The sequence below is a fragment of the Pygocentrus nattereri genome, chromosome 10 (assembly GCF_015220715.1).
Source record: "Pygocentrus nattereri isolate fPygNat1 chromosome 10, fPygNat1.pri, whole genome shotgun sequence".
Lineage (NCBI taxonomy): Eukaryota > Metazoa > Chordata > Actinopteri > Characiformes > Serrasalmidae > Pygocentrus > Pygocentrus nattereri.
Window position 1 is genome coordinate 25,495,379 of NC_051220.1, and position 25,592 is coordinate 25,520,970.

Here is a 25,592-nt window from a genome sequence, read left to right on the forward strand (position 1 = left end):
ATTACATGTCTTATTCTTCAGGTACTTCAAAATCTGGTTTCTGACTCTGTGGTAATATACTGTTACTTTTAAAAATGGACAGAAAGTATGCTTAACAGGTAAACAGTTTACCACCATAAAGCCTACATTTACACACTTTTGAATGGGCGTTTGGAAAACTGGGGCAGCTGAAAAGGCCATGTGAGAGGAGAGATGCTTACCACTGTCTGCTGGTTCACCTGGATCACCTCATCACCTGCATGGATCTTATGGGACAGGTCTGCTGGTGACTGTAAGGAGAAGAAAGAGAAGATATCATGAAACACATTCAGACACACCTACACAACTGCACCCAAAGGCCATAAACACCAACCAACTGTACTAATGGGGTATAATCTTTATAATCACTCATCACTGAATTATCTACGAAATTGAAAAGAAACAGATTACACAAAAAGTGCCTTGACCCACAAAGAAGGCCAATTGTCAGATTATCACAGCAAACAAGCGGGTGGTTGAGCAACACCAGCCTAGCAAATGTCAGAATGATTCATTAACTGTAATTAGTCATAGCCAGGGTAAAAAGGGGGATGAATCATTACTTCAGACGTGGGAATTTATTTTGGAGAGATATTGCAGATTCTGACATAACAACTGACTCTCTCTGTGATTCAAAACTTGACAGTGTAGGCTTTTATATTTTCTAGGGCCCCCTAAATTCACTTTTCTCTCCCAATCTGTCAGTATTGTGATTATACCAGTATAATAGCTCATTTCTCATAAAGAAGAATGGCCTCTACCACCCATGGGTGTGAGGGTGCTTTCTTAAAGCCCACCATTATCTGCCTCTGCTCCGCTTGTTTGTTATGTGCCAAACATTTACGCAAAACATGGATGTTGCCATACCAACAGGATTTGGAGAGAAATAATACACCAGTGTTGATGATGAATTGAAAAAGCGAAATATGTGTAAACAAAAAATTGACGTTTACTGCTAAAAATAAGTAAAGCAATCAGACCATAAATAAAGTGTGGCAATTTCACACAACTGAAGGATGTGAGCTGTACGAAAGCTAAGCTAGTATATAAGGTTTACTATGTTTACTATGCAAATAAGGGCCATCTGAATCCCTTTGCTTTTGTTCTACATTGGTTATTAAAGCCACCAATGTGCAGTAGCAGAACATGGAATAACATTATGGGTAATATGTAACTGCATTTGCCACTTTTTACCCTGAGCAAATTACCACAGTATAAGAATAATAAAGTCACCAAAACATTTAATTCAATTATTTTAGTGACCACTGGCCATTCTTAAATCGTTCTTTAACATCAATTTAAGGCATGTCTTAGTGCATCTTTAACCCCTTAAATAGGATTTCCACAAATTCTTCAGAAGTTCATAGTTCTTAAAACTACCATCAAGTCTAAGGCATCAGGCAACTTGTTTATTTGCATTTCATGTAAGACCATGTGAGGTCGCTTTTAGAGGTTTAAAACTTTTCAGATGTCTGGTTCCCATCACCACTATTTTGACACACTCTATGTTTCTCTAGAATGAAGCATTTTTCTTCAAACCACTCTGTAAACTTTTTTTGCATATATTAATTTGGAGGCCCCCAATATTTTGGGGGCAGTAGTGGGCTGGAGGACCGAAAGGTTGCCGGTTCGATCCCCAGAGCCGACAGCACATGACTGAGATGTCCTTGAGAAAGACGCCTAACCCCCAACTGCTCCCCGGGCGCTGCGGATTAGGCTGCCCACCGCTCTGGGCAAGTGTACTGACTGCCCGCTAGTGTGTGTGTGTGCTCACTAGAGTGTATGTGGTGTTTCACTTCACGGATGGGTTAAATGCGGAGGTGAAATTGCCCCATTTGTGGGACTAATAAGGGTCACTTAATCTTAATTAATCATTTAATCAATCAGAAACTATGAAAAGTCGGTGGAATTACCCTTTAAATTCTAAGGGGTCGTATTTGGGCCCACACTTCAGTTTGCCACTCTTACAACTGCATATTAGTTTCATAGCTTATAGTAATTAGGATTTAAGATTAGTGACATAATTAATTATGTAATTAGCAACAAAAACTATTACATTTAAATTTGTTTTACATTCTGAGTCAAGAAATGACAAACATAGAAGAAATTTAAACTGTGGTTCTTTGTCCACAACAACTTTTCAGCAAATTCAAATTACGTAAATTTGTACGTAAATTAAGTACCTCTTTCTCTACTAACAAATCCCAGTGTGGGGTTGATCAATCAACAAACTGCACTTGAGAAATAATGCATATAAAATTACAGCATGCTTTTTTATCACCAGCAACAACAGCAAATTCTAAGCATTAACAGCTCCATCAGTGTTTTGTATTTAGAGGAACTTTGTGACTTATAAAACTGCTCCCATAGAATTGCTCAGAGCTGCAAAGCAGAAGCAGCTCTGTCTGCTCTCAGTGTGTTCATGCTGACAGAACACGCTGCGTCCGGACAGGCTAAATATATCTCAGCCTCTGGCATCAGACAGCAGCTCAGAGCTGAATCAAAGTCTTACATGCTCAGTGGTGCCGGTGATGACGTGAAGCCCGTCGTAGGTGGATTTGATGTACATCCCCTGAGGAGAGAGAGGCAGAAGAGAGAAAGAAATAAAAAACAAACTGAGGGTTGATGTGAGGCACTGTGGACTGATGTAAACTCTCAAAAGTAAAAAGCAGGCTTGGTGTTTGCTTGTTGTTATTTACTTGCAAGCAACCACAGAAACATAATGACAGGCTCAATTATGGCTGCCAAGGCTTTATGTGATTTCAGTAGAGCATGTCAGCAATTTTCTTGTTTGTCTAACAGAAAGTCAAGAGGGTGGTAAGTCCTCACCAGCCCTTCTCCAGGCTTGATGTTGGTCAGCTGCACTTCCTCCAGGCACGTCGACTGGCTCATTAGAGGATCGGAGGTGGTTCTCACGGTCTGGTCACAGATATTGTTCAGCACCTTGGACTGCAATCAATAGGAGCACTTAGCATTAATGTGACAGGACAGCTGAGGCACACTGGAAAAAAATAAAACAGTCTCAGTTCTACAGGATTATTGCGACTGGCCACAGAGGCTATTCCTAACTCTTTACTAAAGAGTTCTAGACTTTGATGTATGGTTGTAGAAAAACATTAAACAAGTTTTCAAATATTAAAATGTTCTGCACACTCATGTATCTCATTTCTAGAAACGATTCTTCAAAGAAATATGTATCTACTGGTTCTTTAGTACTGCTGGGATAGGCTCCAGCACCCCCCCGCGACCCTGACGGAGAAGCGGCTTAGAAAATGGATGGATGGATGGATGGATGGTTCTTTAGTGAACAAAAGAGGTTTTCTTTGGCATATTGCTTCAAAGAAACCCTTTTGATACCTTTATTTTTAAGAATGTTTGTCCACTTCTGCAACAGGGTGATTGTAAAGTACCCTACTGTCCATCAACATTATCAAAATATTTGAAATACAAATGAGAAGGTTTTCTTTTCAATGGCCTGCTCTGACACAGCATGCACTCATCTTCCCATATGCAAAACTATAGCACTTCAAACTACAATAAGTATAAAAAGACACACTCAAACTGAACAATATGAACATATATATAATATATATGTAATATAATATATAATATAATATAATATAGCTGAACATATGCAAGAAAAACAAACATGCAAAAATATGCAATCACTCTGGCTTAATGGCCAAACTTTACACTTTTTAGGACTTCATAAGTATCCCAGGGATTGCTGATCATTCTTATTTCCCAGGTGTTTTCCATGATTGAAAAACTAGTCTAGGGTGAGATGGAACCCAGAGGGATGTCAGCACTCATCAGCACTCAAAGTTTTCAGGTGTTTCACCTCAAAGCAAAATATTTTAAAAAGGTATGTGCTTGGAAAGTTTGAAAAAGAAAACCAAGGAATTCACTTTGATGAACATAAAGCTGAGAACTGCAAAAGCTGTTTTTGTTTGACTGTCTTAACACCTCTGCAGGATTTTTTTCATTCTTAAGCAACTTGAAAAGAAATAGTGAAAAACATAGTATTTGTAAAACGTTGAAGGCAAGATGTTCTTAATTTATCATGTCCGAATAGGTGTTACCCCAGTGTACTCAGGAAACAAGAACACGCCGTTAACTGATCCCTCTTTATCTGACATTGTGGTGAGTGCTGGACGAAAAGACCCCCCTTCACTCCCCCTCCATTAAGCCCAATCAAAGCACTTTGGCATCATTAGTAGGGGCAGTTTGGTGATGCACAAAAGAGCCTTTCTTCTCAGACATCCTTGTTAAATTTTTTACATTGCTGTTAGTACACAACACATACACAAACTATGTTCATCTGGAACAACTATTTCAAAAAGTTCCAACCATAACTGCTGTGCACAAGCCTGGAGGATGAATATGCGGCAGAATTTGTCCCTAGACTACAACACTGGTGTTCTTTACAAAGGAATGTAGTGCAGAGTTTCAGCTAATTCTTGTCTGCATGTCTTGCGAACATGTCATCATGTGTGTAAAGTGGAGGAAAGGGGCCGCAATGAGAGGGGTTGGCTGGAGTTCAGTGGGGCAACAGAGAGGGAGGAAGTCTAATGTCAGGGGACAGGGTCTGCACAGTGTTATTAACAGGAAACGCTTATAGATAGCAAGGGACACATTACGCCACTCTCTTTCAGCAGCAGCCTCTGACCCTGCCACCAGCATCTACCAAACACAGAATAACGCTGAGAGCCTGTCAGTGAATCTCCAAGCAGAGCTATACGCTTTGCCCTGCCCAGTAATAGCACTGCTAGACTACTTCTATTATATATCCCATGCTGAAAAAAGAGATTTACTGAATTTACTTGAAACAAATGTACAGCAATTCAACATGAATAAATAGCAACATGATTTTGCTTTTTAGTTTGCTTACGTTTAGTGGTAAATGTGTCATATACTGCATGTTAGTAATGTTGTATTGATGCACATCAAGTACATTTAATGCCTAATTTTTCAGTGCAGAGAATAAGTGGCAGTTGCTGGATTTCAACAAACACACAGCGCTTTACAACCTAATCTGCTGCATCTGCTGCATATAAGACAACATATGCTACAAATATAGTGTCACTGAGGCAAAGCACTGCTCTTATAAAGCACCAAAAGCTACCGTAGTTCTGGTGCAGAATCTTCAGCTTGCTAACAATGAGTCAGTCAGTTAGTCATTGAGTGCATGAGGGAGTGAGCGAATGAGTTATAAAACAGGTCCATGAGGTGCTTCACATCTAAAAAGCTTTGGGATGCCTTTCATTTACCCTACTCTTTATTTGTGTATAATAAAGCTATCAGATACTTACAACTTCCAGAATCTTCTCCTCCATGTCATAAACAGTGTAATCCTGGGGAGAAAAAGAAGATAACGTCAATGGCCAAGAAGCATGGAAAAGCTTCTGAACCAAGTAATAAAACCAAAATCAGGGTCATGGTAGAGTTTGTGTAATTTGCGATCCAAATATAGGCAGTGGAATATGAACTCAAGCCACAAATAAACAGCTTTGAGTCTTGAATTACACATCCATGTTAGTGCTAAGCCAACATAATTACATAAGACAGAGCAGAGGGAAACTAAACTGAAGTGGAAGATAAACAGGAGGCACCAGTATCTAGTAAATCACACATTCAGAAAGAAAGGCACTCATCTAAGCCTGACTTGATCCAAATGCTCTTTGTGGAATGCTAATGTAAGATATACATTCTTAGCTTGACTAAGCGAAGAGAAGCTGGCAGCCAGCAGTTAGCATGAGTTTGTTTTCATAATGTTAATTGGTGGCCAATCATTTTCATTCACTGTTGGCAGTGCAATGTAAGCAATTTTGACTGAATTGTTTCATCAAAGCACCAATATCATACATTTTTCTTGTATGTGTTTATAAATTGAGGTCCACTTACAATACTTGTGACAATTGATTTTCTTGTGATCATTTTTCTAAACTCTCTTAATCCCTTGGAATTACACAGGCTCTTACAATTATATTGCTTTTAGGACTGATATAAATGGCATCTGTTCTGATTGGCTGCTCCATAATATGCCTCATAATACGAAGGGTGCTAAACTGCCATAGCCTGAATAGGTAGATACATGTAAATATGTTGCTTTTTGGAACATCACAAAACCAATGATTTAATAATGGACTGATTTTACAGTTTCTATATACAGACAATACAGAGAGAATACAACATTTTGAAGTTTTGAAATTTAACAATGCTAACATAAAAAAATATTTTATATCAAAAGAGGGAGTAAAATTAGGTTTTACATGATATGGACCTTGAAGACTGAATGTCTCTACACTGGGGGCTGTACTCGCAGCTGAGGCAACACAGCAGAGGGAGAGGTGGGGTACAGATCAGCGGGGACTGTGAAAGCGACCCTCTATGGTCAGTCAGACCTCCCCTGTCTAGCTGGTGCATGCCATTAGTGGCACTTGTCCACTCAGCACCTGTCTGTCAGCTGGTAGCAGGCACAGCCTTGACCACAGAGGGCTGATATTCATGTGAGCCGCACCACTGACCTGATTCAGTGCTTAGTGCTAATGAGCTGAGATTTGGAGGAAGTGTGCCAGCACAAGCTTCCATCATGAGCAGCACCACTACTCTGTGTGACCTAAAATCTAGAGTATATGCCTGAGCCATAAATTACTGGATGTCTGTCTGTGCGAGGCTACAACCCACATAGAATAATAGAGCTACTAGTCAATAGTATAGAAAAGTAAAGGGAAAGTATGTGCCTGTATTTGATATAGTGCTTGGCAAATCAGTACTTCAAATTTCAAACATTTTGTTCCTCTACATTTAAGGGAAGCCATTTTGGCTGCTGAATTCCTTTTCCTTTGGGCACCGAATCTGAGGGTTTTCCATAAATCCATTTCCAAGGGTAAGAAAAAGTATGGGTTTAGGAAAGAATGTGGCTTAAAATGCACAGTTCCTAGATGTTCCATCCCAGCAACCACAAGGAAGAGAAATTCATTTTAACTACAATTCACCTCACAAAAATGATTAAGTACCTTTAAAAGTGCCAAAAAAGATTCAAATTCAAAAAGATGCAACTGTCAGTATATCAATACACAATTTAATACTGTGCAAAGTCAGAGACCAACTTTCATTTATGTAATTCCCAGTCATAACAGCCAGTACATTTAGTTTTCACTATGAGGAAAAAAAATCCAAATACACTTTTACATTTACATTGAACAAAATTAAGGTCTCAACAACTACTTCTTTTCAATATTTGTCATGTGCACCCTTTGTCTTTATTACAACTTCCACTCTTTTCAGTAGATTTTTAGAGGAACGTCTTTCCACACCTCTGAAGTTCAGTATTAGAAGTTGCTTGCATTTTCTGCTTCTCGCAATACAAATAATGCCTCTGTGATGAACAGTCCATTTTTCTGAGAACACCAGAGGCTTCTTGACTCTAAATCTTGGCAGCTACACATCTTTTCAGACCCACAGTGTTGAGTTGTCTTCTCATAGTGAAAGGATGGACAGAAACACACATGTATTGTTTCAAATCTTAAGCAAAAGCAGATTGATAGATAGTTTGATTTTCTCCTCTCTCTTAAAGGTGAAAGATACGAAAGTTTATTGATGGTGACAGTGTGGTCAACCAGGTCTTGCATGGCTGTTAGGAGTTCTTTCTCAGTTTTTTTCCTGCATTTAATAAACACCAGTTTTGGAAACTCCTTCCTTAGAAAATTCAATAAATGTAGCGTGGTTTCTCTGACTGGGTATTGTATATTCCTCTTCTCAAAGTATGCTGTGCCAGATTTCAGAGACAACAAGTAGCTTTAAAAGATAAACCAAGACAAACCATTATAGATTCAGTTCCAATTTGTTGACACTGGGCTGAAGATCAGAAAGAGACAGGGTGAAGAAACTGATCCCTGACTCATGGATGTCATCAGACAACAGCTGATAGAGATCAGATGGCTCTATGGGTCAGCTTTTTGAAGTGAAACTGGAGAGGCTTTGTGTATGAAAACAGTAAAGCGTCATATACAGAAATCAAACTGTGCTGGCACAACAACTGAACATCCTAGCATTTGCACAGCTGCCCAGTAAGCCTCACTTTGTTTTGAGATTCTGCATCTTCCCATCATTAATTAAAGCACTATACTAGTTGGTACTAGATCAGTTATTGTTGTAGAAGATATTCTTTGTTTAGGTCATGAGAGGCAAATCAGGACATTGTGTGTGGATGTGTGTTTCACTGCTGTAAGATACACTGACTAGTCATGCTTGTAACTCATTAAACCATGTGACCTAATGAATTCTTCCTATACCCTTAAACTCCTGACTGGGCTGTAGACTACCAGCAGGGGTTCGTTTAACATGGTCCACTCTTGACCCTGCTGAGCTCTAACTCAGGGCTCAAACACTGCATCATTCTTAGAATGTTAGTCCTGCAGCGTTGAATGAAGTATCAAAAGTTCATTACTGTTGTTTCATTATTCTAGCTGTCAACACTTTCAAATCTTTATCTAAATAGACTAACACTACACTGACAGTGTAAACAAAACAAACAGCATGCTAATTTGAAGATTAATTTTTGCGAATAATTGTTATCCAGTAATATATGTGGCCTTAGGCTTAGCAATGTTTAGATGCTACATCAAACAGTGCTATGTAAAAACATAAAGGGAGCAAAGGTTGCTTTTCCATTATATGGACCTTTAAACACTGATGAACGTTAGGCTATATTGTATTTCTACTTCTGAATGTTGTCTTCCCTTTAGAATATTTTGAACGAGGTCATGTTTAACCTTATTTACTTATTTGACCATTTGAATAGTTTTGTATAGATGAAAAAGACTACATTTGAAAAACAGAAATATTAATTAAGCTGTAAATATTAGATTTTTTTTGTGGTCAAACCAATAAACATTGGATAAGGATAACAAGTGTTTGGAACTTTTTGTCATAGCTTTGCTTTGGTATCAAGCATATCACTTGGCTTCAGTATGAAAATTCTTATATAGTAACAACTTGCATTTTTTCTAATACATAATTGTAACATCTACTGCTGTTACAGTTTTCCATGGGCACTACTTAATTTTACTTATTGCCCCTATTAAGGCAAAATAATACTTAAGGCTATTGCGCACTGGATGCACTGCGTAGCGCCATGTAACAAATACTACGAATTGCAGCTATAACACACAGAATGCTTCACAGTAAGAGCACCAATCAGCAGCAAGCTCAAGTTCATTTTACATTTTCTCTACTTTTATAGATTAATGGAACAAAACTTCCAGCATCATATAGTGAGTTCATCACGTTTGGTGTCAACAAAATAAATCTTCACCGACTTGCTAAATATGAGCTAGAAGAAATGAGGTCAAAAAAGGCTACCATTTGTCTGTTTATATTACAGCTTTTAGATGGACTCGCAGAGTAAATTTCACGTCACAGATCACCTACTACTGGAATTTGTCTCATTCTGGGCTTAATTTAAATCAGTAAAAGCTAGCACTCCATGTCACTTTTTGGTGCTTAGAGAAAAAGAGCATTAATAGAAGTGTTGATGCTGAATGTTTGCAGTAGTGCATGTGTACCTTCATCAAAACTAATGGTTTTGATTTTTTGGGACAAAGCCGTTGAAAGCACTTCAGCACAAAATTAGCTGCACTCTAGCCACTACTTTCACAACCTTCATGGTATGAACATCCTTAATGCCAGAAAACACACATACATGCCTCTGCAGACATTCTGAAAATAAGTGTAAAAGTGTCCAGCACATAAAAGCCATTTATGATGGGAAAATATCCAAAAGGTGATGAAAGTGAACTGGTTGAACTTACATATTTTTCCTTCTTTATGTATGAAATAAAAAACTTACCATCTAATTATCTGCAACATTTAATAACCCCAAAGAGTTGAATCTTGAGACATACCAGAATATTTACTTTGGACAGGCATTCATCCATTGTGTTGATTAATGCTACGGTAAACACAAATGGTGTTTATCACAGTGCAATGCGCCTCCTGTATCTGCGATTATCGCTGCAATAAAGCTCACAGAGAGAAGCCTCCTGCTGGGAACATCTTGCAGAAGCCAAAGCAGAGCCACATGGCACGGAAAATAATGCTGAGGAATGTTGGCCACCAGCTTTAAAAGAGCGTCCAAAGTATTTTTATTTTTTTGTAAAGAAACTGTAAACTCAGAAACTTTGGCTGGGGTCTTGGGGGGTCTATTAGCGTATGAGGAAAAAACCCAAAGCAAACAACTGCAAGATACCATGTGTTGAGGCCTCTACCTTCAGGCTTGGACCAGATCCATATTTCCATCTCACAAAACTCCTATCACATATGAAAGCCCTACAGACAAACTCATACAGGCACTAGTAAAGGTGGATAACAGATGTATTGCAGAGGTCTGGATGATGCAGGAAGTCTATTTACGAAACATGTAATGGAGTGAAGAGGGAAAACAGACCTGTTGGACTGTGGTGGTCAGCTCCAAGCACAGCTGAATGATCTTGTTCTTGGTCGTGGTAAAGTCACTGATCCCAGTCAAAGGGGTCCTGCAGAGAGACAGCACAAAAGATGCTTAGGTTACATTCATATTACAGGGCTGAAGTGACACCTTTTCTTCCCTAATTGTGACGAATCAGATTTTTTTTAACACAAAATCTGGTCTTTTCAATTCAGAATTGAGCCACTTTCATGGGAGGTTCTAGACTGGACACATATTATTGCAATTATTTAAAAACACCATTTGAAAATGCACCTAGCCATTACATAGCGAACAATTACGATGAATGGACCTTTCCAAGGTAGGCTCTTTCACAGGGTAAATCAGATTACCTAATCAGAATTTAATTTTAGGCAGTGCAGATCACAGCTTGGGTGAGGCAGCTAGGAAGCATTTTTCCAGAGACATTTTCATAGTGAAGCTGATAACCACCAACTAGCTTACTTTATTGTAGCTACTGTAACCAAGAAAAAATAAATAGGATTTTTAAAACATAGGATTACTGATCTTGCATTTAGCTGCCTGGTTACTAACTTAACTGCATACAAACCTCAGCAGTTAAAGACTAATTAACCAGAGTCCTACCTTTTATAGCAATAGGTGTAGATGTCTGGGGCGAATGGTTGTACACTGCAGTTTACTCATTGCTTTTTCCACTTGGCTTTCTATGATTATCTTTACCTCTTACCTCGATCTCTGTAACTCTGTAAGTAGCCAACACTACATTATGAGCACTGCTCTGTTCATTTCCACCATTCTGCAGAAACAGTGGAGCAGGGTAACGTTAATGCTAATGCAGCTGGGAAAAAAAAAATTCTTGCTGTTTTGCAGAATTGGTTTAAAACCGCATTGTTACATGACCAATGGTGGGATAAAGCCATATACGCTGCCATGGTAATGGCATTTGGTGAAAATTAATGATGAGCCAAGGAACCCTGTGGCAGTAACTTTTATTTATTTAAGGTGGAAATAAAAGCACAAGAATACAATAACCTAGAATAGTCAAATTCACGCTTTATTATAAGAACTTTCATTGGCATCGGAGGACGTTTTTTTTTTGAGCTGTCACACATCTGGGGGGTTGTCCTGGTGAGAGGGCTAGGTCACCCTGTAGCTACGCCCCTGTTTTAGGGCTCAGGTCACACTAATAACATATGCGAGTCACTTAAAAACATGCTAGATAAGTGTTATCATGTGAGCAAAAAATCTGAACTGTGCAATATGGCTTGTAGTGTAAAAATAGTTAGATTAGGCCCTTCTAGAAGGGTATATATATATATATATATATATATATATATATATATATATATATATATATATATATATATATATATATACATACATACACACACACACATACACACACACACAGTTTATCACTGTGTAGAAAAGGACATTAATCTTAAAGAGAGACAGGAGTGTGACAAGAGGCTGCTGCAATGAGGCCATTACGGTGGAACCACACAATAGCACAGAAGAACTAAAACCTCCACTGCCGCGTGGCTGGACTTTAACAGCCTGTGGTCATAAACACTATGGGGCTGAACGTGTTGCTATGTCAACCCATTACAAAAATCCTATCCTCTGTCAAACGGTTCCCATTTCTCTCCCAGGCAGACCACAACTATCTCACCGCATAATGTATGAGGCTACCACATCACTAAACTCATTCTTTTAGTTAGAGTTACTGCAAGAATAATGGTACACAAGGTCACAATACCTTCCTCAGCTTTGACTTCAGACTGGAAATATGAATGAATGTGTATTTCTTTACTCTGCTGCTTTTAGATAAATAATCAAACGTCCAATCAAAGGACTATTTATTATGTTCATACACATGGCGATGGACACATCTCTTTCATGAGACAGATTTGGCTGATATCGTCTACAGAGACGGACTTGCGGAAACAGCTCAGACTGTATCTAGTTTCATCTGTCCTTGAATGTTTCTATGGAAAATCTCTTAAATTCAAGAATGTCCCTTGCTGTGTTCTGCCTGTGATAAAGGAGCTGTAAGCCTGCACTTTTACATCACTCCATTAATGACTATCTTTATGACCAGAGATGTGGTTAAACGGCTTTTCAATGCATGAACAGTTATCCACATCATTGCTGTTATATCAAAACAACTTAAACAACTTCATTTTTTATATTTTTTTGCTTCACATCATTTGAAAACACCAGCCACTCTTCACATTTTGGTAACATTTCATGAATTATGTACCAACAGAAACTTAAGAAAATTTTTTTAATTTTTAGCATGACAACATCCTTATTAAATATTCGGCTGTGAAGCTGCAGATCTTACTTCTTAAATTTTTATTATTATACCTGTCCAGCCATGCCAGAAGGCTTTTAGCTGCGCCGATGAGCTCCACCACAGACGTAAGGAACTCATTGGGGGGTTTGCGGGAGCTGCTGCCATCATAGCTTGGACTCTTCCTGCGCTCTGATGTACCAATGTGCAGATTGTTGGATGCCGCTCTCATTCGCACCACCAGGTTTTTCAAGTTATCCGTCTCCACACCATAGTTCTGTAGGGGAGAAATACAGAGACAAATAAAAAAAAGCCAAATGTACTAATTAAATATTGTCCTTTTTTTAGGTTTTTATTTTTATTTACACCATTAAAAAAAAAAAACCTGCCCTTTATAGTATGTGAACATTTAAGGGTGAATGGACCAACTGAAGGCATCCAAAATTAATTGAACATGGCTTCATAAATATACATTCAATTTTATGTTTCTTCTCCTAAAAACATAGCTTTTTGTAAATGTGAAGTTTTGTTATGCCACTGATGATATGTATTTGCAAACTTTGGGGGAGTACAGAACTATCTGTGGGTTGGATTTCAGCAAAGAAAAATAAGTAGTCACACAGCATTGTGTAAAAGAGTGACTGAACAGCCATGTCAGACTGAAAGGCCTGATCTGAAGAGAAGAAATCATCCTGCATTTCTCTGGAAACACTTGCACCACCACCTGACTCCCACAAAGCATGCAAAGTTTACTCTCCATCTCTAGGCAGTTTCTTGTTCTTACATTCTTTGGATTTGCAGCACATTCATATAAACAGACAGATTAGACTGACAGAATGACTGAAAAGCAGTTGGTGTAACATAGTAATACTACAATGCTCCTTCATGCAGCAGACTGGAGTTTGATTCCCTGCTTGGGCAAACTCAGGCTACACCAGCCCTTGGACAAGACTTCTTCTTTGCAAGTTGCTCTTGACAAGTGCTCCTGGCAAATGTATAAACGTACATGTGAAAATGGACAAAAGTATGAACCATTTCCACGCTTCAAGATGGTGGACTGGAGGAAATTTTTATTTCTCAACCATTACTCTTTGATGGCTTAGGAGACTTAATCAGGGATGCGGAAAGCTGTGAGGCTTGTGTCATGCTCATAGTCAAGCTACGTGTGTACTTCCAGCGGGAGATTATTTTAAAAAATGCATAAGAGGGAGAGATAGTTATGCAGACTGAAATTTTTAAGCTTTTAAAATAATATGTTCACTTCAGAGCAGACCTAGCCTACCACTCTTGCTTGTTTTGAGCAACATGCAGAAGTAACACACTCAAAGCAGACAACAACTGGCAAAGGAAGTGATTCACTTTGCTCGAAATGCAGCATTAGGTTAAACAGCTTTGTTGTCTAGTAGAAACTCCATATTACATAGAGGTATATATATTTTGATTTTTCTCTTCTTTTGGTGGTTTTTTTTATTATTTATGACAAAGGAAAATTATGTAAATCAGATATTTCATCCAGCTAGCACTTCAATAGCACCACTTAAAAAACTGAGTCTGCATTTACTATAGTTTGTTAAACACTGTACCGCTTTATTTACTGTGCTTTGTACAACAAACACAATGGTTGGTTATCTGTCTGGTCATGGCAGTAAGCTCTAATTGCTCAGTGTCATTTTTTGCACTTCACATTCAGCATTTGCTGCTGATGTGTTTCATAATGCAAGCCACTTGCTCTGTTTAGAACAGCACTGCCCTATTTAGACTCCAAAAACTGTCTGGCAAAATGTTTGTTGCTTTATTTAGATGCTAAACCTGGCAACCCTGTGCTCCACTTTGAAAAGGCCTCGGAAAGAATGAGCGCTGAACATCTGAACCACCGCACTGAGAAAGTCAAGGGGGTGCTCACAAAAGCCTCAGCTCGCAAAAGTCCTGCACCACAGCCAGACCCTGTGAGTCTATAGCAGAGTCCAGAGAGAACAGCCAGTATTTGGTGCACTGCTGCATTTTTTTAACCTGCAAGTTGCCAGAACAGCAGTTCATCAAAGCACCTTTCACAATCAATATTGGAAAATGGACAATAAAACTGCTAAAATATCCTATCATTTAGCCCTGTATTGCATGCCGAAGTATGGTTTCTCAGAGTGGTGCAGACAGGCTGTTCCATTCAAAGATAACTTGAGGCATGCAGATCAAACTGTATTTGTGAAACATTCTTTATGACTTGTGTTCATGCTTTCAGACAAGGCATGGTGAAATGCGTCAAAGAGAGTCAAGAGAGAGCTCCTCAAAAGAGAGAAGAGACAGATTCAAGCATGTTTAAGTTTATATTGTACCAGAAACAAATAAACAAACATACAAACATGCATACATACACACACACACACACACACACACACACACACACACACACACACACACACACACACACATATACATATATATGTACATATATAGGCTTTCCCAAGACTAACCCTCAACCTAACCCTAACTTTAAAGGGGAAATCCACAGAGGTTTCAATATTTCTGCACAATTAAATGGTTAAAATGGAAACAAAGTCATTCAGAGTGGTTTGATGTAAAATGCACTAATGTAGAGAAACTAAGTCAGAATTGTTCACAACAGTGCTGACAGAAATCAGATGTCCAAAGTGTTTAATGTCACTATACACCACTAGATATTGTTTTATGATAGCTTTGAGATCAGATTTTAGCCTAAACCAATAATTTTTGAAAATCCATTTGTGGTGGAGAGGTACATATACTGTGATACATGGGAAAACAATACCCAAATGAAACCTCTTTTGTCAGATTTACCACTATGTTCCTATTATTAACAACACTACATCCGTAAACTGAGAAGTTTTGTAGTTAATAAAATCACTATATTTGATTTTAGGCATTGCACTGGCACCTTGCTCCTCTCACCACTGTAAATTTAAGTTGGTACGTTTCTCTGAAATGCATCTCACTCAAAACTGCCCTGAATGATCTCAACAACTGAAGTGTACAGCATTTATGAAAAAGAGGTGGTAAATCTTTTTTATGCTCATTTATAGAGGAATAGTTTGCCCTTTCAGCCTAAAAAATAAACATAGCTTTTGTAAAAAGTAAGTTGTTTATCCTGACATTGTTTGTTAGCCCATTTTTTCCTCTGGTTTTCCTGCAAACCTCAGGAAATTTTAGTCCTGAAAATGTATTACACACAGACAGACACACACACACGCACACGCACACACAGTTTGATCTTAACTGGCCTTTAGCTGCTGGTGGTGGGAGCCCCAGCGTTGTGTTTTGGCAGAAGAAACAGACCCCACAGCCCACATTCTCATTAGTGGGCTAATTATAACCAGACCCAGAGTGAATGACTGTCTCACAGATGTTTGAATCAAATAATACAGCACTGCTGCAAGGTGACAAAGCAGGTAGCCTAAATTATTTCATTACATTCACTTCATCATAATAGTTTACCTTCGAATGTCATACCTTTATATTATTAAGTAGGGACCTAATTAACATATATCATTCCAAGGTGGAATGATTTGTAACGTATTTCCTCCACATCTTCAGGACTGAACAGCAAATCAGCAAAAGGTCTACCTATTCAGAAAATCTGTCCACTCATTTGGTTTTATTCAACCTCTAGCATATCCCTAAAATGCAGCCAAGTGATGCTTGCTGCAAACCCTTAATGTTAATCAATGTAGCCTTTTAAACCAGAGCATACCACCTTTCAATGTGTTTCAATTATTTTTTGCTGTTTGACACTACAGAAGCATATATGAAGCAATGGGTTTAGTGGAGCATGATGACTGGTTGGCAAGATGATGAACCCCAGACTCCAGGCCTGGTCATGGGGATTCCGCAAGGTTCTGGTTGAGGGCCATGGCTAGCATTATGTGTCAGGAACCTGGGCGAGATGATTTGCTAAATCTCTCTCCACAAATCAGGCAGAACGTCCCGGCACAGTCACTCTGAGGATCAGCATGTGTTTCCTGCTCTATGAGAGCTTCTGGTACGGTCTGCCAGGGGAGAAATGTGCTGGTAACACTATCCATAGCTCTTTCCACCTCACATGCTTGGCCTGAACATCCTTAATATCTATTCCAGAGTGCTGAGACAATAGAAAGCCTTTCCATCAAGAAGGCTGCCATGGCTTAAAGGAAAACACAGAGGTTTAAGGTTTCAGCGCAGGCTCTGCAAAAGCTATCTCTGGCTCTCATTCATTAACATGAAGCTCTTCTACTGGGAGAGAGTTTCTTGGTTTGACGATGTTTTTTACACAGACAAAACTAAAACCTGAACAAATCTTCCATGACACAAAAATGTCATTCAACCTACACAATATGTTGCTTGTTAATCATTATTGTAATACTGGCCTCTACCTTGCTGCAATATGCATAGAAGTCCTTTTATCAATGGTAATGGTTTTTTTTAACTGTGTGCTGTGAGCATCCTGACCAATCGCAGTCCAAGATTGTTGTGTTTCTTTGGATGGTTTGATCAATTAGCAATGGTCAAAATAAAGTTGTAGAAAAGTACATTTAATCTCGAGGAAATAATGCAGGTCAATTTTAACAATGTCACTTATTGGTTCACCAATGCTTTAACATATTGCATGTCATAACGTAATTGTAATATGCAATCTAACTGCAATCCTGGTGTTCATATTATGCAGTGCTACTATACACATTGACACAAATACAATACAAATATTCATACGGCTCATACAAATGGAACACACCAATGATGCTGAGCAAAAAACCAGACCAAAGTAAAAAAATTAGTAACACTGAAGAACAATGCTCTTAAGGCTAAACAATATCTCCAAAGCCTTTTATGACAAATGATGTAAACGAATAAAAACATTCATAAAGGCTGATTCCAGCAAACATAAGTGTGCATAACTCTCAATAAAAAGAAGTGATATCAAAATGGACAAAAGCAGCTCTTTGACAACTGATTGGTTGGAATAAGTCCTTATAACTGTAAGCTTATGTTAGCTGTCATGAACAGCTTCTATATATATCCTGTAGCCTTGCAAATGCTGCCCTTCAAGAAAGTGTCACCAATACTTTTAAACTAACAGAAAAATCAAATGACATGGGATTTGTCAACTACACTTCCTCTGGAAGGTGTTGACCTTCACCTCAGTAAAAGGTTCGGTGAAACATCTTAGCTAGCTCTTTCCCAAGGGTCCCTGAGCAACCTTGAACTTTTGAGCAGGGCCTCCAACAAATGGTTTACTTTATGGAATGGGCTGAGCACAGTTCCTTGATGAACCTTTCCCATGGCACCAGTGGCCTGCTGGGCCTTTTCTCAAGTCTACATAGGGGAAAAGAGCGTTCAAAGCTCATTTCCTCACGTGTAACTTGTGCAACTCTACGTCTCCCCTTCACATTGCAAAAATAAAGTTCCAACATTTGTAGAAGATTTATCTAAGATAACAACTCTTGCTGAGAAGCAATGCAGGCCAAATTTATGAACTGGATCAAAAGAAAACAATTTGAGGCCTCGTGGAAATTGGTGGCCTTGGATGCACAAGGTCTGGGCCCAATTACAGCATCCATAAAGCGAGGAGTGCTGGACACTGGGATGTACCATATGGTTCATAGGCTATGACATGACCATCAGTCAAGGCCTTCATCTCCACTAACGTAAGCGTTTCCATGTGTCTATAGCACTTTTCTATACAGCCTCCATTATCTTCTCCACAGGAGATCAGCTGGATAAATCTTCCTACCAGAATCAAGTTATTCTAAGCTTAGATAATGCTCTCTCTCATCATCATTTCGTCGTACTAAAATAAATGCTTCTGTGGTAATTCGCAAAAAGCATCAGTTTATTACAGGGAACATTAATGCTCTTGCTTCCTTTTCAAATACAGGTTGTTCAGTTACTGTTTCTGTCAACATTGTGACCAAACAATGAATCATCTCTTTGCAAACTGAAGGACAACAGCAGCCAAGGATGTGGAGAACAAATATTGGTTCATTGTTTTATGCCTGGTGCAAAGGGAAGAGGAAGAAAGTAGTTAACATTGCATCTTTCAAAAGTATAAGGATCTCACTAAAACCCGTGAGTGATCAAAGAATTGGGCTTAAGTGTGCTTTTTATGCTGCAGGAAGTGATAAAATATAAACTATTTCCATCTGCCTAAACAGGGGGTTGACAAACCTGAAGAGAACTAGCTTGGAGCTATTTAGCTAATGGAACGACCTCTTCTTTTGCATCTCTTATCTGCTCTTCTCTTGCACACCTTTTCTCATTTAAGACTGTGCTGGTAGGTGTAAATCCTGGTGTGGTAGTAACAGTGGGATGATATAACACTGATTAAGCAAAGTGCACCACCAGCCAAGAGCCTCTAGCACACATGAGGAGAATACAGAGGAGCATTTATATACTTCAGTATTATCTTTAAGAAAATCATTTAATGAATGAAAGAGTAACAATGTCTCCCATCCAATTAAGCAACAACGAAGAAAGCAATAAAGAAAGAAAGAAAGCAAACAAGAAAGTAAAAAGAAGGTAACAAAGAAAGAAAAGGCACGGCTCAAGACTGGTTTTTCCTCTCCATTTAGTTTCTTCCTGTCCTTTATCTGATGTAATATGTCAACGTTTCAAAGGCCTTAATCCTCGGCCACAGGCCATGCTGGACTTTCCAACCAATTCTCATTGGTAACAGTAAGGGAAACCTGGTGGGTCAAGTCCAGCCGGTGACATGCTTAACAAGAGTGTTTACATGCCTAGGGCAACGCTCCCTTGTGTTTAGCTAAAAACTGCAAACCACCCAAAACTTCTTGGCTAGGCTTTTCAGGCTACTGGTGAGGTTACAGAGTTTGTTTTGCAAAGGAAATAAGGAGATGTTTTCACTGTTAGTAGACTGTGATGAATAGCAATTCCCAAATCTAGGATTTAAGCCCTACAAGACACTTGCGTTATATTAACAGGCCTGGCATGTTTAGGAACTAGATGATTTTGCAGCCAAGAAAAAATGTTTCACTGCATATCCGCTAGAATGCTTTCATCAGATATTTGTAGGTTTATACTGGAGATTGGAACTATACTGGGTATTAGTGAAAGGACGTATCATAACAATATCACAACATCAGTGGCCAAAATTATCACATTTTTGGTATTATTGCTGTAATGTTCAAATATACTGAAAACTTTAGAATTTATATATGTGAGAGAGAGAGAGACAGAGAGAGAGAGAGAGAGAGAGAGAGAGAGAGAGAGAGAGAGAGAGAGAGAGAGACTTTTTTACATTAAACCTCTCGTATATCTTTATTGTACCAAAAAAGGAACCACAATTTTATTTATGAAATTATCATGTAAATGATCATGTTTACTGTTCAAAGTATGCAAACTTGTGACGTCATGGTATGTGCTTTGCTGAGAGACTATTCACAACAGAAATAGCCTATTAAGGCCACGACATTTCTAAAAACACTAAATGTACAGCTTTTTTTCTTGATAAAACATTAACGGTCTAATCCCTACTTGGTTTTGAAAAATTTGGCGGTGTTCAAAAAATTACTGACCAAAGCACACAGCAGGTCCACAGCCTCCAGCACCAGCTCCTGGTGGCCGATGCGGGCCACACCTAACTCCTCCAGGTCCTGGTGAGAGATCTTGAGCAGCTGTTCTCCACTGATCTTCTCCCTCTCAAAGTTGGATACATACTGCTGGAGACTGTCATCAAGACCTTGAAACGAAAAAAAAGGAGAGAGAGAGAGAGAGGGGAACGAGAACAAGTTGGAAGTTAGTATATGGCATGCCACCATACGAAAAGCAGAGATACATTAAATGCTTATGCAGTTAATTACTGGTTTCCATAGATCTTTTCTGTGTTTCATATTTACTGTTGTATGTTCATTACCAAATCTTGCTTTCAATGTTGTGTTATTGTTCTGCCATTCAATGTTGACCAGAGGAGGATGGCTTCCTCTTTAGTGTTAGTCCTCTCAAGGTTTCTTCCTCTTAGGGAGTTTTCCTTGCCACTGTCGCCCTTGGCTTGCTCATCCAGGGCTTGCACCTGGAGTTCTATAAAACTGTTTTGTGACAACACCCATTGTAAAAAGTGCCATATAAATAAACCTTGGCTTGAGTTGAATGTTTCTCATAGTGTGATGGATAAAATAGATTAATTATATTATCATCATGACACCATATATCAACACAGTCCAACTGAAACATGGTCAAAGCATTGCTGTACTTCTTCATTGCTCTCAAACATGTTGTAGACTGTTGCTTTGTCAGGGAAGCATAGCTCCCTGTGTTTGCATTGTGGCTGCTCAGAGAGAACAGGTGTACGAGATGGACCTCCCAGATAAAGCCATTATAAACACCACATCAGTTGCACCTGCCTCTATGTATGTATGTGTATGTATGTGTGGGCGCCTAGTTAAACATTAATCAGCTCTTTTATTTGATGAGAAATGGTCAACTGTAACTTTAATTATAATAGTTCAAACTTCACTCAGTAATTTCAACAATCTTCACCTCAAAAAAACTAATGCTAAAAACTGGATCAACTGGCTCTGCAAGCATTCTGCAATATCCGGGTAAGTTTCCTGATACTTCTTGATAACTGCTGTTCCTAACGAGACAAAATTTAGGAACTTCTTTGTCGTTACTGTGATGAATACAAACTGAAACTTAAAACTGAAACTGCTCCAGTAGTCTTGCTCTAATAACTGAAACAGTTACAACATGAGTGAGGATGATCTTTCCATCGAATGTAAATGAGCAGGCTCGACAGAATGAAGAGGAGCTGTTCAGCTTGCACGGGAACTTGCATTTGATTCTGAACCAACACGCCGCCTCTGCAACAACACACTCCTACACCAACTCACATGCACAATGCAGCCCACTCATCTAGCCCCTCCGCCAGTGTCCCAGTGAAGGATGGCTCTATGGAGGGATGGGGGATGGGTGTCCACCCAGTCAAAGGCAGTACAGAGAGGGGCAGCTGCGGAGGACTGGCCCCATGCCCTGCAGCTCAATGGCCTGTCAGCCCAGACACAACCACAGAACTAACCATTCAGCACCTCATCCATCTCAAGCCATCTTTGAAAAGGCAACACTAAGCACTTTCCTAAAATGGACATATTCTGGGAAATTTCTGTTAACAAATGCAAACAGTCATTGCATTGGTATTAAAGTGGTCTACGTCAGTTTTAGAATGCAAGAAATTGAGTATAATCGACTAAAATGATATCTTTGATCAAAACAAACTTGAGGTCTTCAATTACTTTGAAATTTAAAGCTAAATTCTTTGATCACACACTATGATCAGACACCGGCCCTGTGAGGGGGCAGTCGTGGGCTGTCGTGGGCTGGAGGTTAGGGAACTGGCCCTGTGACCGGAAGGTTGCCGGTTCGATGCTGACAGCACATGACTGAGGTGTCCTTGAGCAAGACACCTAACCCCCAATTACTCCCGGGGCGCCATGGATAGGGCTGCCCACCGCTCCGGGCAAGTGTGCTCACTGCCCCCTAGTGTGTGTGTCTTCACTAATGTGTGTATGTGGTGTTTCACTTTACGGATGGGTTAAATGCGGAGGTGGAATTTCCCTGTTTGTGGGATTAAAAAAGCATCACTTAAAAAAAGATCATATACTAGCATTATCATCAAAGCTTCAGAGGTAACAAGGAGTTAGGGTAGAGCAGTGAGAGCAGGTCATGACATCTGGATGTTAATCCAGTTATCCATGTTAATCCAGTCACCTTTAGCAAAATGCTCCGCTTTTGAAAATTAAAAAACAGCAAGCAAAATGTTTAAAAAAAGAGCACGAGAGAAAAAAAAATCGAATTCAAAATTCAGTGAGCTTCAATCTGATCCGGGATGAACTGCAGTAGACGCACTAACACGCAAGATTTATTCACTTCAAAGCTGAACCACAAGCATGAGAGTGTCAACTGGGTTGAGTGAACACAGCCCAACACAAACAGTTCATTTAACTGGCTGGGGTAACTGAAGCTGTGCTAACTGAAAGGAACCGAATGAAGAGAGAAAGGTGTCTTCTTTCTGAATTAGCCTGCTAATGCTAAGAAGGCATTTCCTGGAGAGTGATGCCATTCTTCTGTAAATCTTTTCAGAGCCTGCTGAGGAGAGGAAGAGGAGAGAGGAGCTGGAATGTGCTGAAGTGATTACAGGGCTTGATCTAGCACTTTCCGTGTGGTTTTCCTTCATTACAGTGAGATGTCGCTCCGCTACACTGAAATTAGCAGCTCTTCACAAGGCTCTCTAATGAAAGGCCTTCGCATTGACTGCTGCTGAAGTGGCTCTGCATTATTTGACATGGGTCTGGAAAAATAATGTGCCTTCAGACCACAATACTGATAATTAAGCCTCTTTTGAGAACTTTTAAGGAATTCCAAAATCTATTATGGTCTCCTTTAAAGAATCTGGAGAAGAGAACTGCGTCTAATTGGGATGTTTTCAAGTCGGCTAGATCAAATAACCAACCATGTATGGATTGTTCCCACCTAGCCTACTCACCCAACAGTGGAAATCTGAGTAATTGCTTGAATTTCACCAAGGCTTAAGGGAAATATGGCAGCTCCGGTCAAAACACTTATGAAACCAAAGTGTGAAGCTCCCACCATAAACAGTCATTGTGTGTGTGTGTGTGTGTGTGTGTGTGTGTGTGTGTTTACAATTCGAAGGTGAACACAATAAAGGAAGATAGAGTATCAGTGTAGTGTGAAGTGAACAAAAGGGATAAGTGAAACTTCTTCAAAGAGAGAAGTAGCCAGAAGCATTTCATTGCAGTCATGAAACAGCAGTTAACAAGACTATTTAAATATCAGTCTGGCAACTCCTAGTCAGCTGTCATTCTAGAACTTGCTCTGGAGCTGAACAAACACAGCTACAAAGCTGTGTACATCACAGTGATCACATACAGTGATTATATAATAATATAATCACTTAACTACACAAATTCACAATGTTATATAGCCAAATAATGAAAATCTGCTTTCCAGCTAAAAGCTGCCACTGCCTATTGTATCCAATAAATGCTTTAAGTGTACCCAAGACTGGGAAGGTACAGCAGAGGAAAAGCTGTAACTGATCTCCTTTTTTTCTGTCAAACAATTCACACTAATGAGAATTCTTTCAAAGTCCATATAACATTTCAGGACACACTGGTGAACTGGGCTGTGACTACAGAATCCAAAGTTCCATGAATGGTAATTCACCATAAAGGAGTACACTGCGATTTATCACGTTGTTTTTTTTATTTTTTTTTTATAGAAAATAATGACAAACTGCATGCATGTACAATCCAATGGGACAAAGTGTTACCATGGCAAAACAGACACTACTAGGCTCTGATGACCTACAGTACTATGTTCCATACTATTTACTGAACTAGATTAGAGCATCTGAAGCAGAACTGTACTGAGCTAATATACCAGCTATAAAAGCTGATTCAGAAACCTTGAGAGCTACAAAACCCCCCATGAGGCCATTGACTCAAGCGTTCTTGGCAAGTCCAGTAGCTTCTGGCACAAAGCCTTCAACGACTCTACCAATGATTCCATCCTTTCCTGAAAACTACCCCACTTCAGAGTCTTTAAAAAAAAAAAACAAAAAAAAAACAGACATCCATTGCTAACTTATCTGACAAAGACAGAGCAGTTGAGAAATGGCTGAGAGCCGTTCTGTACTCCCAATAAATGCCACTTGTTTTCCAGAAGACTTTAATGATTTTATATATCCAGAGCTGGAAGCTTTGAGCACTGTCAGTTATCTACACTTTTAAAAATAAAGGTTCCTTATTGGGTTTTGGATTGGATGTAGAAATCTAGGAAGAACATTTCATTTGTATAGAAATATTCTGTGGAGATATGTTCAACCTAACTTAGATTTAAATTAAAAGTTCTCAACACTTGCATCTCTCATTTACAAAGAATGTTTTCATCTTTAAAGATTAACTGAGAGGTTCTTTCGGGAAGCAAAAGAAGTGCATTGTAAGCAAAACACTGATACAGGGGTCCAATAGTTCTTGGAAATATTGACACAGCATGTAAAATATTCCTTAATGGCTGAAGATCCCCTTATTATGCTTCTTCTCCTCAATATTATGTTTTGTCCTGATTGTTTCCTTAGTCCAGTGAGTTTAAGGCTTGTTACAGTTTCATGTTTCAGAGAAAATTGGTTAGTGGCACAATTAGATCAGCCCTGCCATGTTTTAGGTATTTTTTCTATCCATGAGAAAGACTTTGATGTGATCACTTGTAAACCCTACACCCTTTAGTGTAAGGCACTGAAGCTTTTGGGTGACCTTAGCATCTGTTCCAACAGGACTCAAGCTCAACCCCCACCACCACTATCCCCACTCAGCTCACGTTCAATCTGGATAAACACCATCTACCTCTCTACTTCTACCATAGCTTCTTCTTGTAGCCAAGCTCTCAACCGTGGATAGGCCCCCATGGAAAAGGAAGAGCAGGCTTTTCTTCTCAGGGGTTTGATTGCATGAGAGAGAAAGCCTTTCCACCTTTCAGAGAATGAACAGCCTCCCAGCGGGAGCCTGAGCCTATCTGACCTTCTTCCACACACACACACACACACACACACACACAGACAGAGCCCCCTCCTGTGCTGGCCGTGCCCTCCATGGGTGGAGAGTGGGAAACAGTGTATACAATAGCCACTGCCACTGTTACTCTCTCTCTCTCCTTTTTATTTAGACTTTTGGGCAAACCTGTTGGGATAGCAAGAATGTCTATTGTTCTCCAGTGGCGTCCTATTGTGGGAATTCCAGCATTCCACAATGGCACTCCCTGGGTAGATAACTAACCTCATGAAGGCTATAATTT

General features: G+C 39.3%; 1 protein-coding gene across 1 annotated transcript in view; it reads right to left on the bottom strand.

Annotated features, from left to right (window-relative positions):
- The window catches only part of LOC108435794 (connector enhancer of kinase suppressor of ras 3-like), a 48,012-nt gene that overhangs the window by 8,956 nt on the left and 13,464 nt on the right, over window positions 1-25,592 (bottom strand). Inside the window, exons 2-8 of the mRNA XM_017711864.2 lie at window positions 20,303-20,466; window positions 12,839-13,041; window positions 10,469-10,556; window positions 5,331-5,372; window positions 2,848-2,967; window positions 2,531-2,590; window positions 201-269 (exon numbers count right to left, since the gene is read on the bottom strand). Of these exons, the coding sequence (XP_017567353.2) occupies window positions 201-269; window positions 2,531-2,590; window positions 2,848-2,967; window positions 5,331-5,372; window positions 10,469-10,556; window positions 12,839-13,041; window positions 20,303-20,466 (746 nt within the window). The remainder of the gene's footprint in view (window positions 1-200; window positions 270-2,530; window positions 2,591-2,847; window positions 2,968-5,330; window positions 5,373-10,468; window positions 10,557-12,838; window positions 13,042-20,302; window positions 20,467-25,592) is intronic.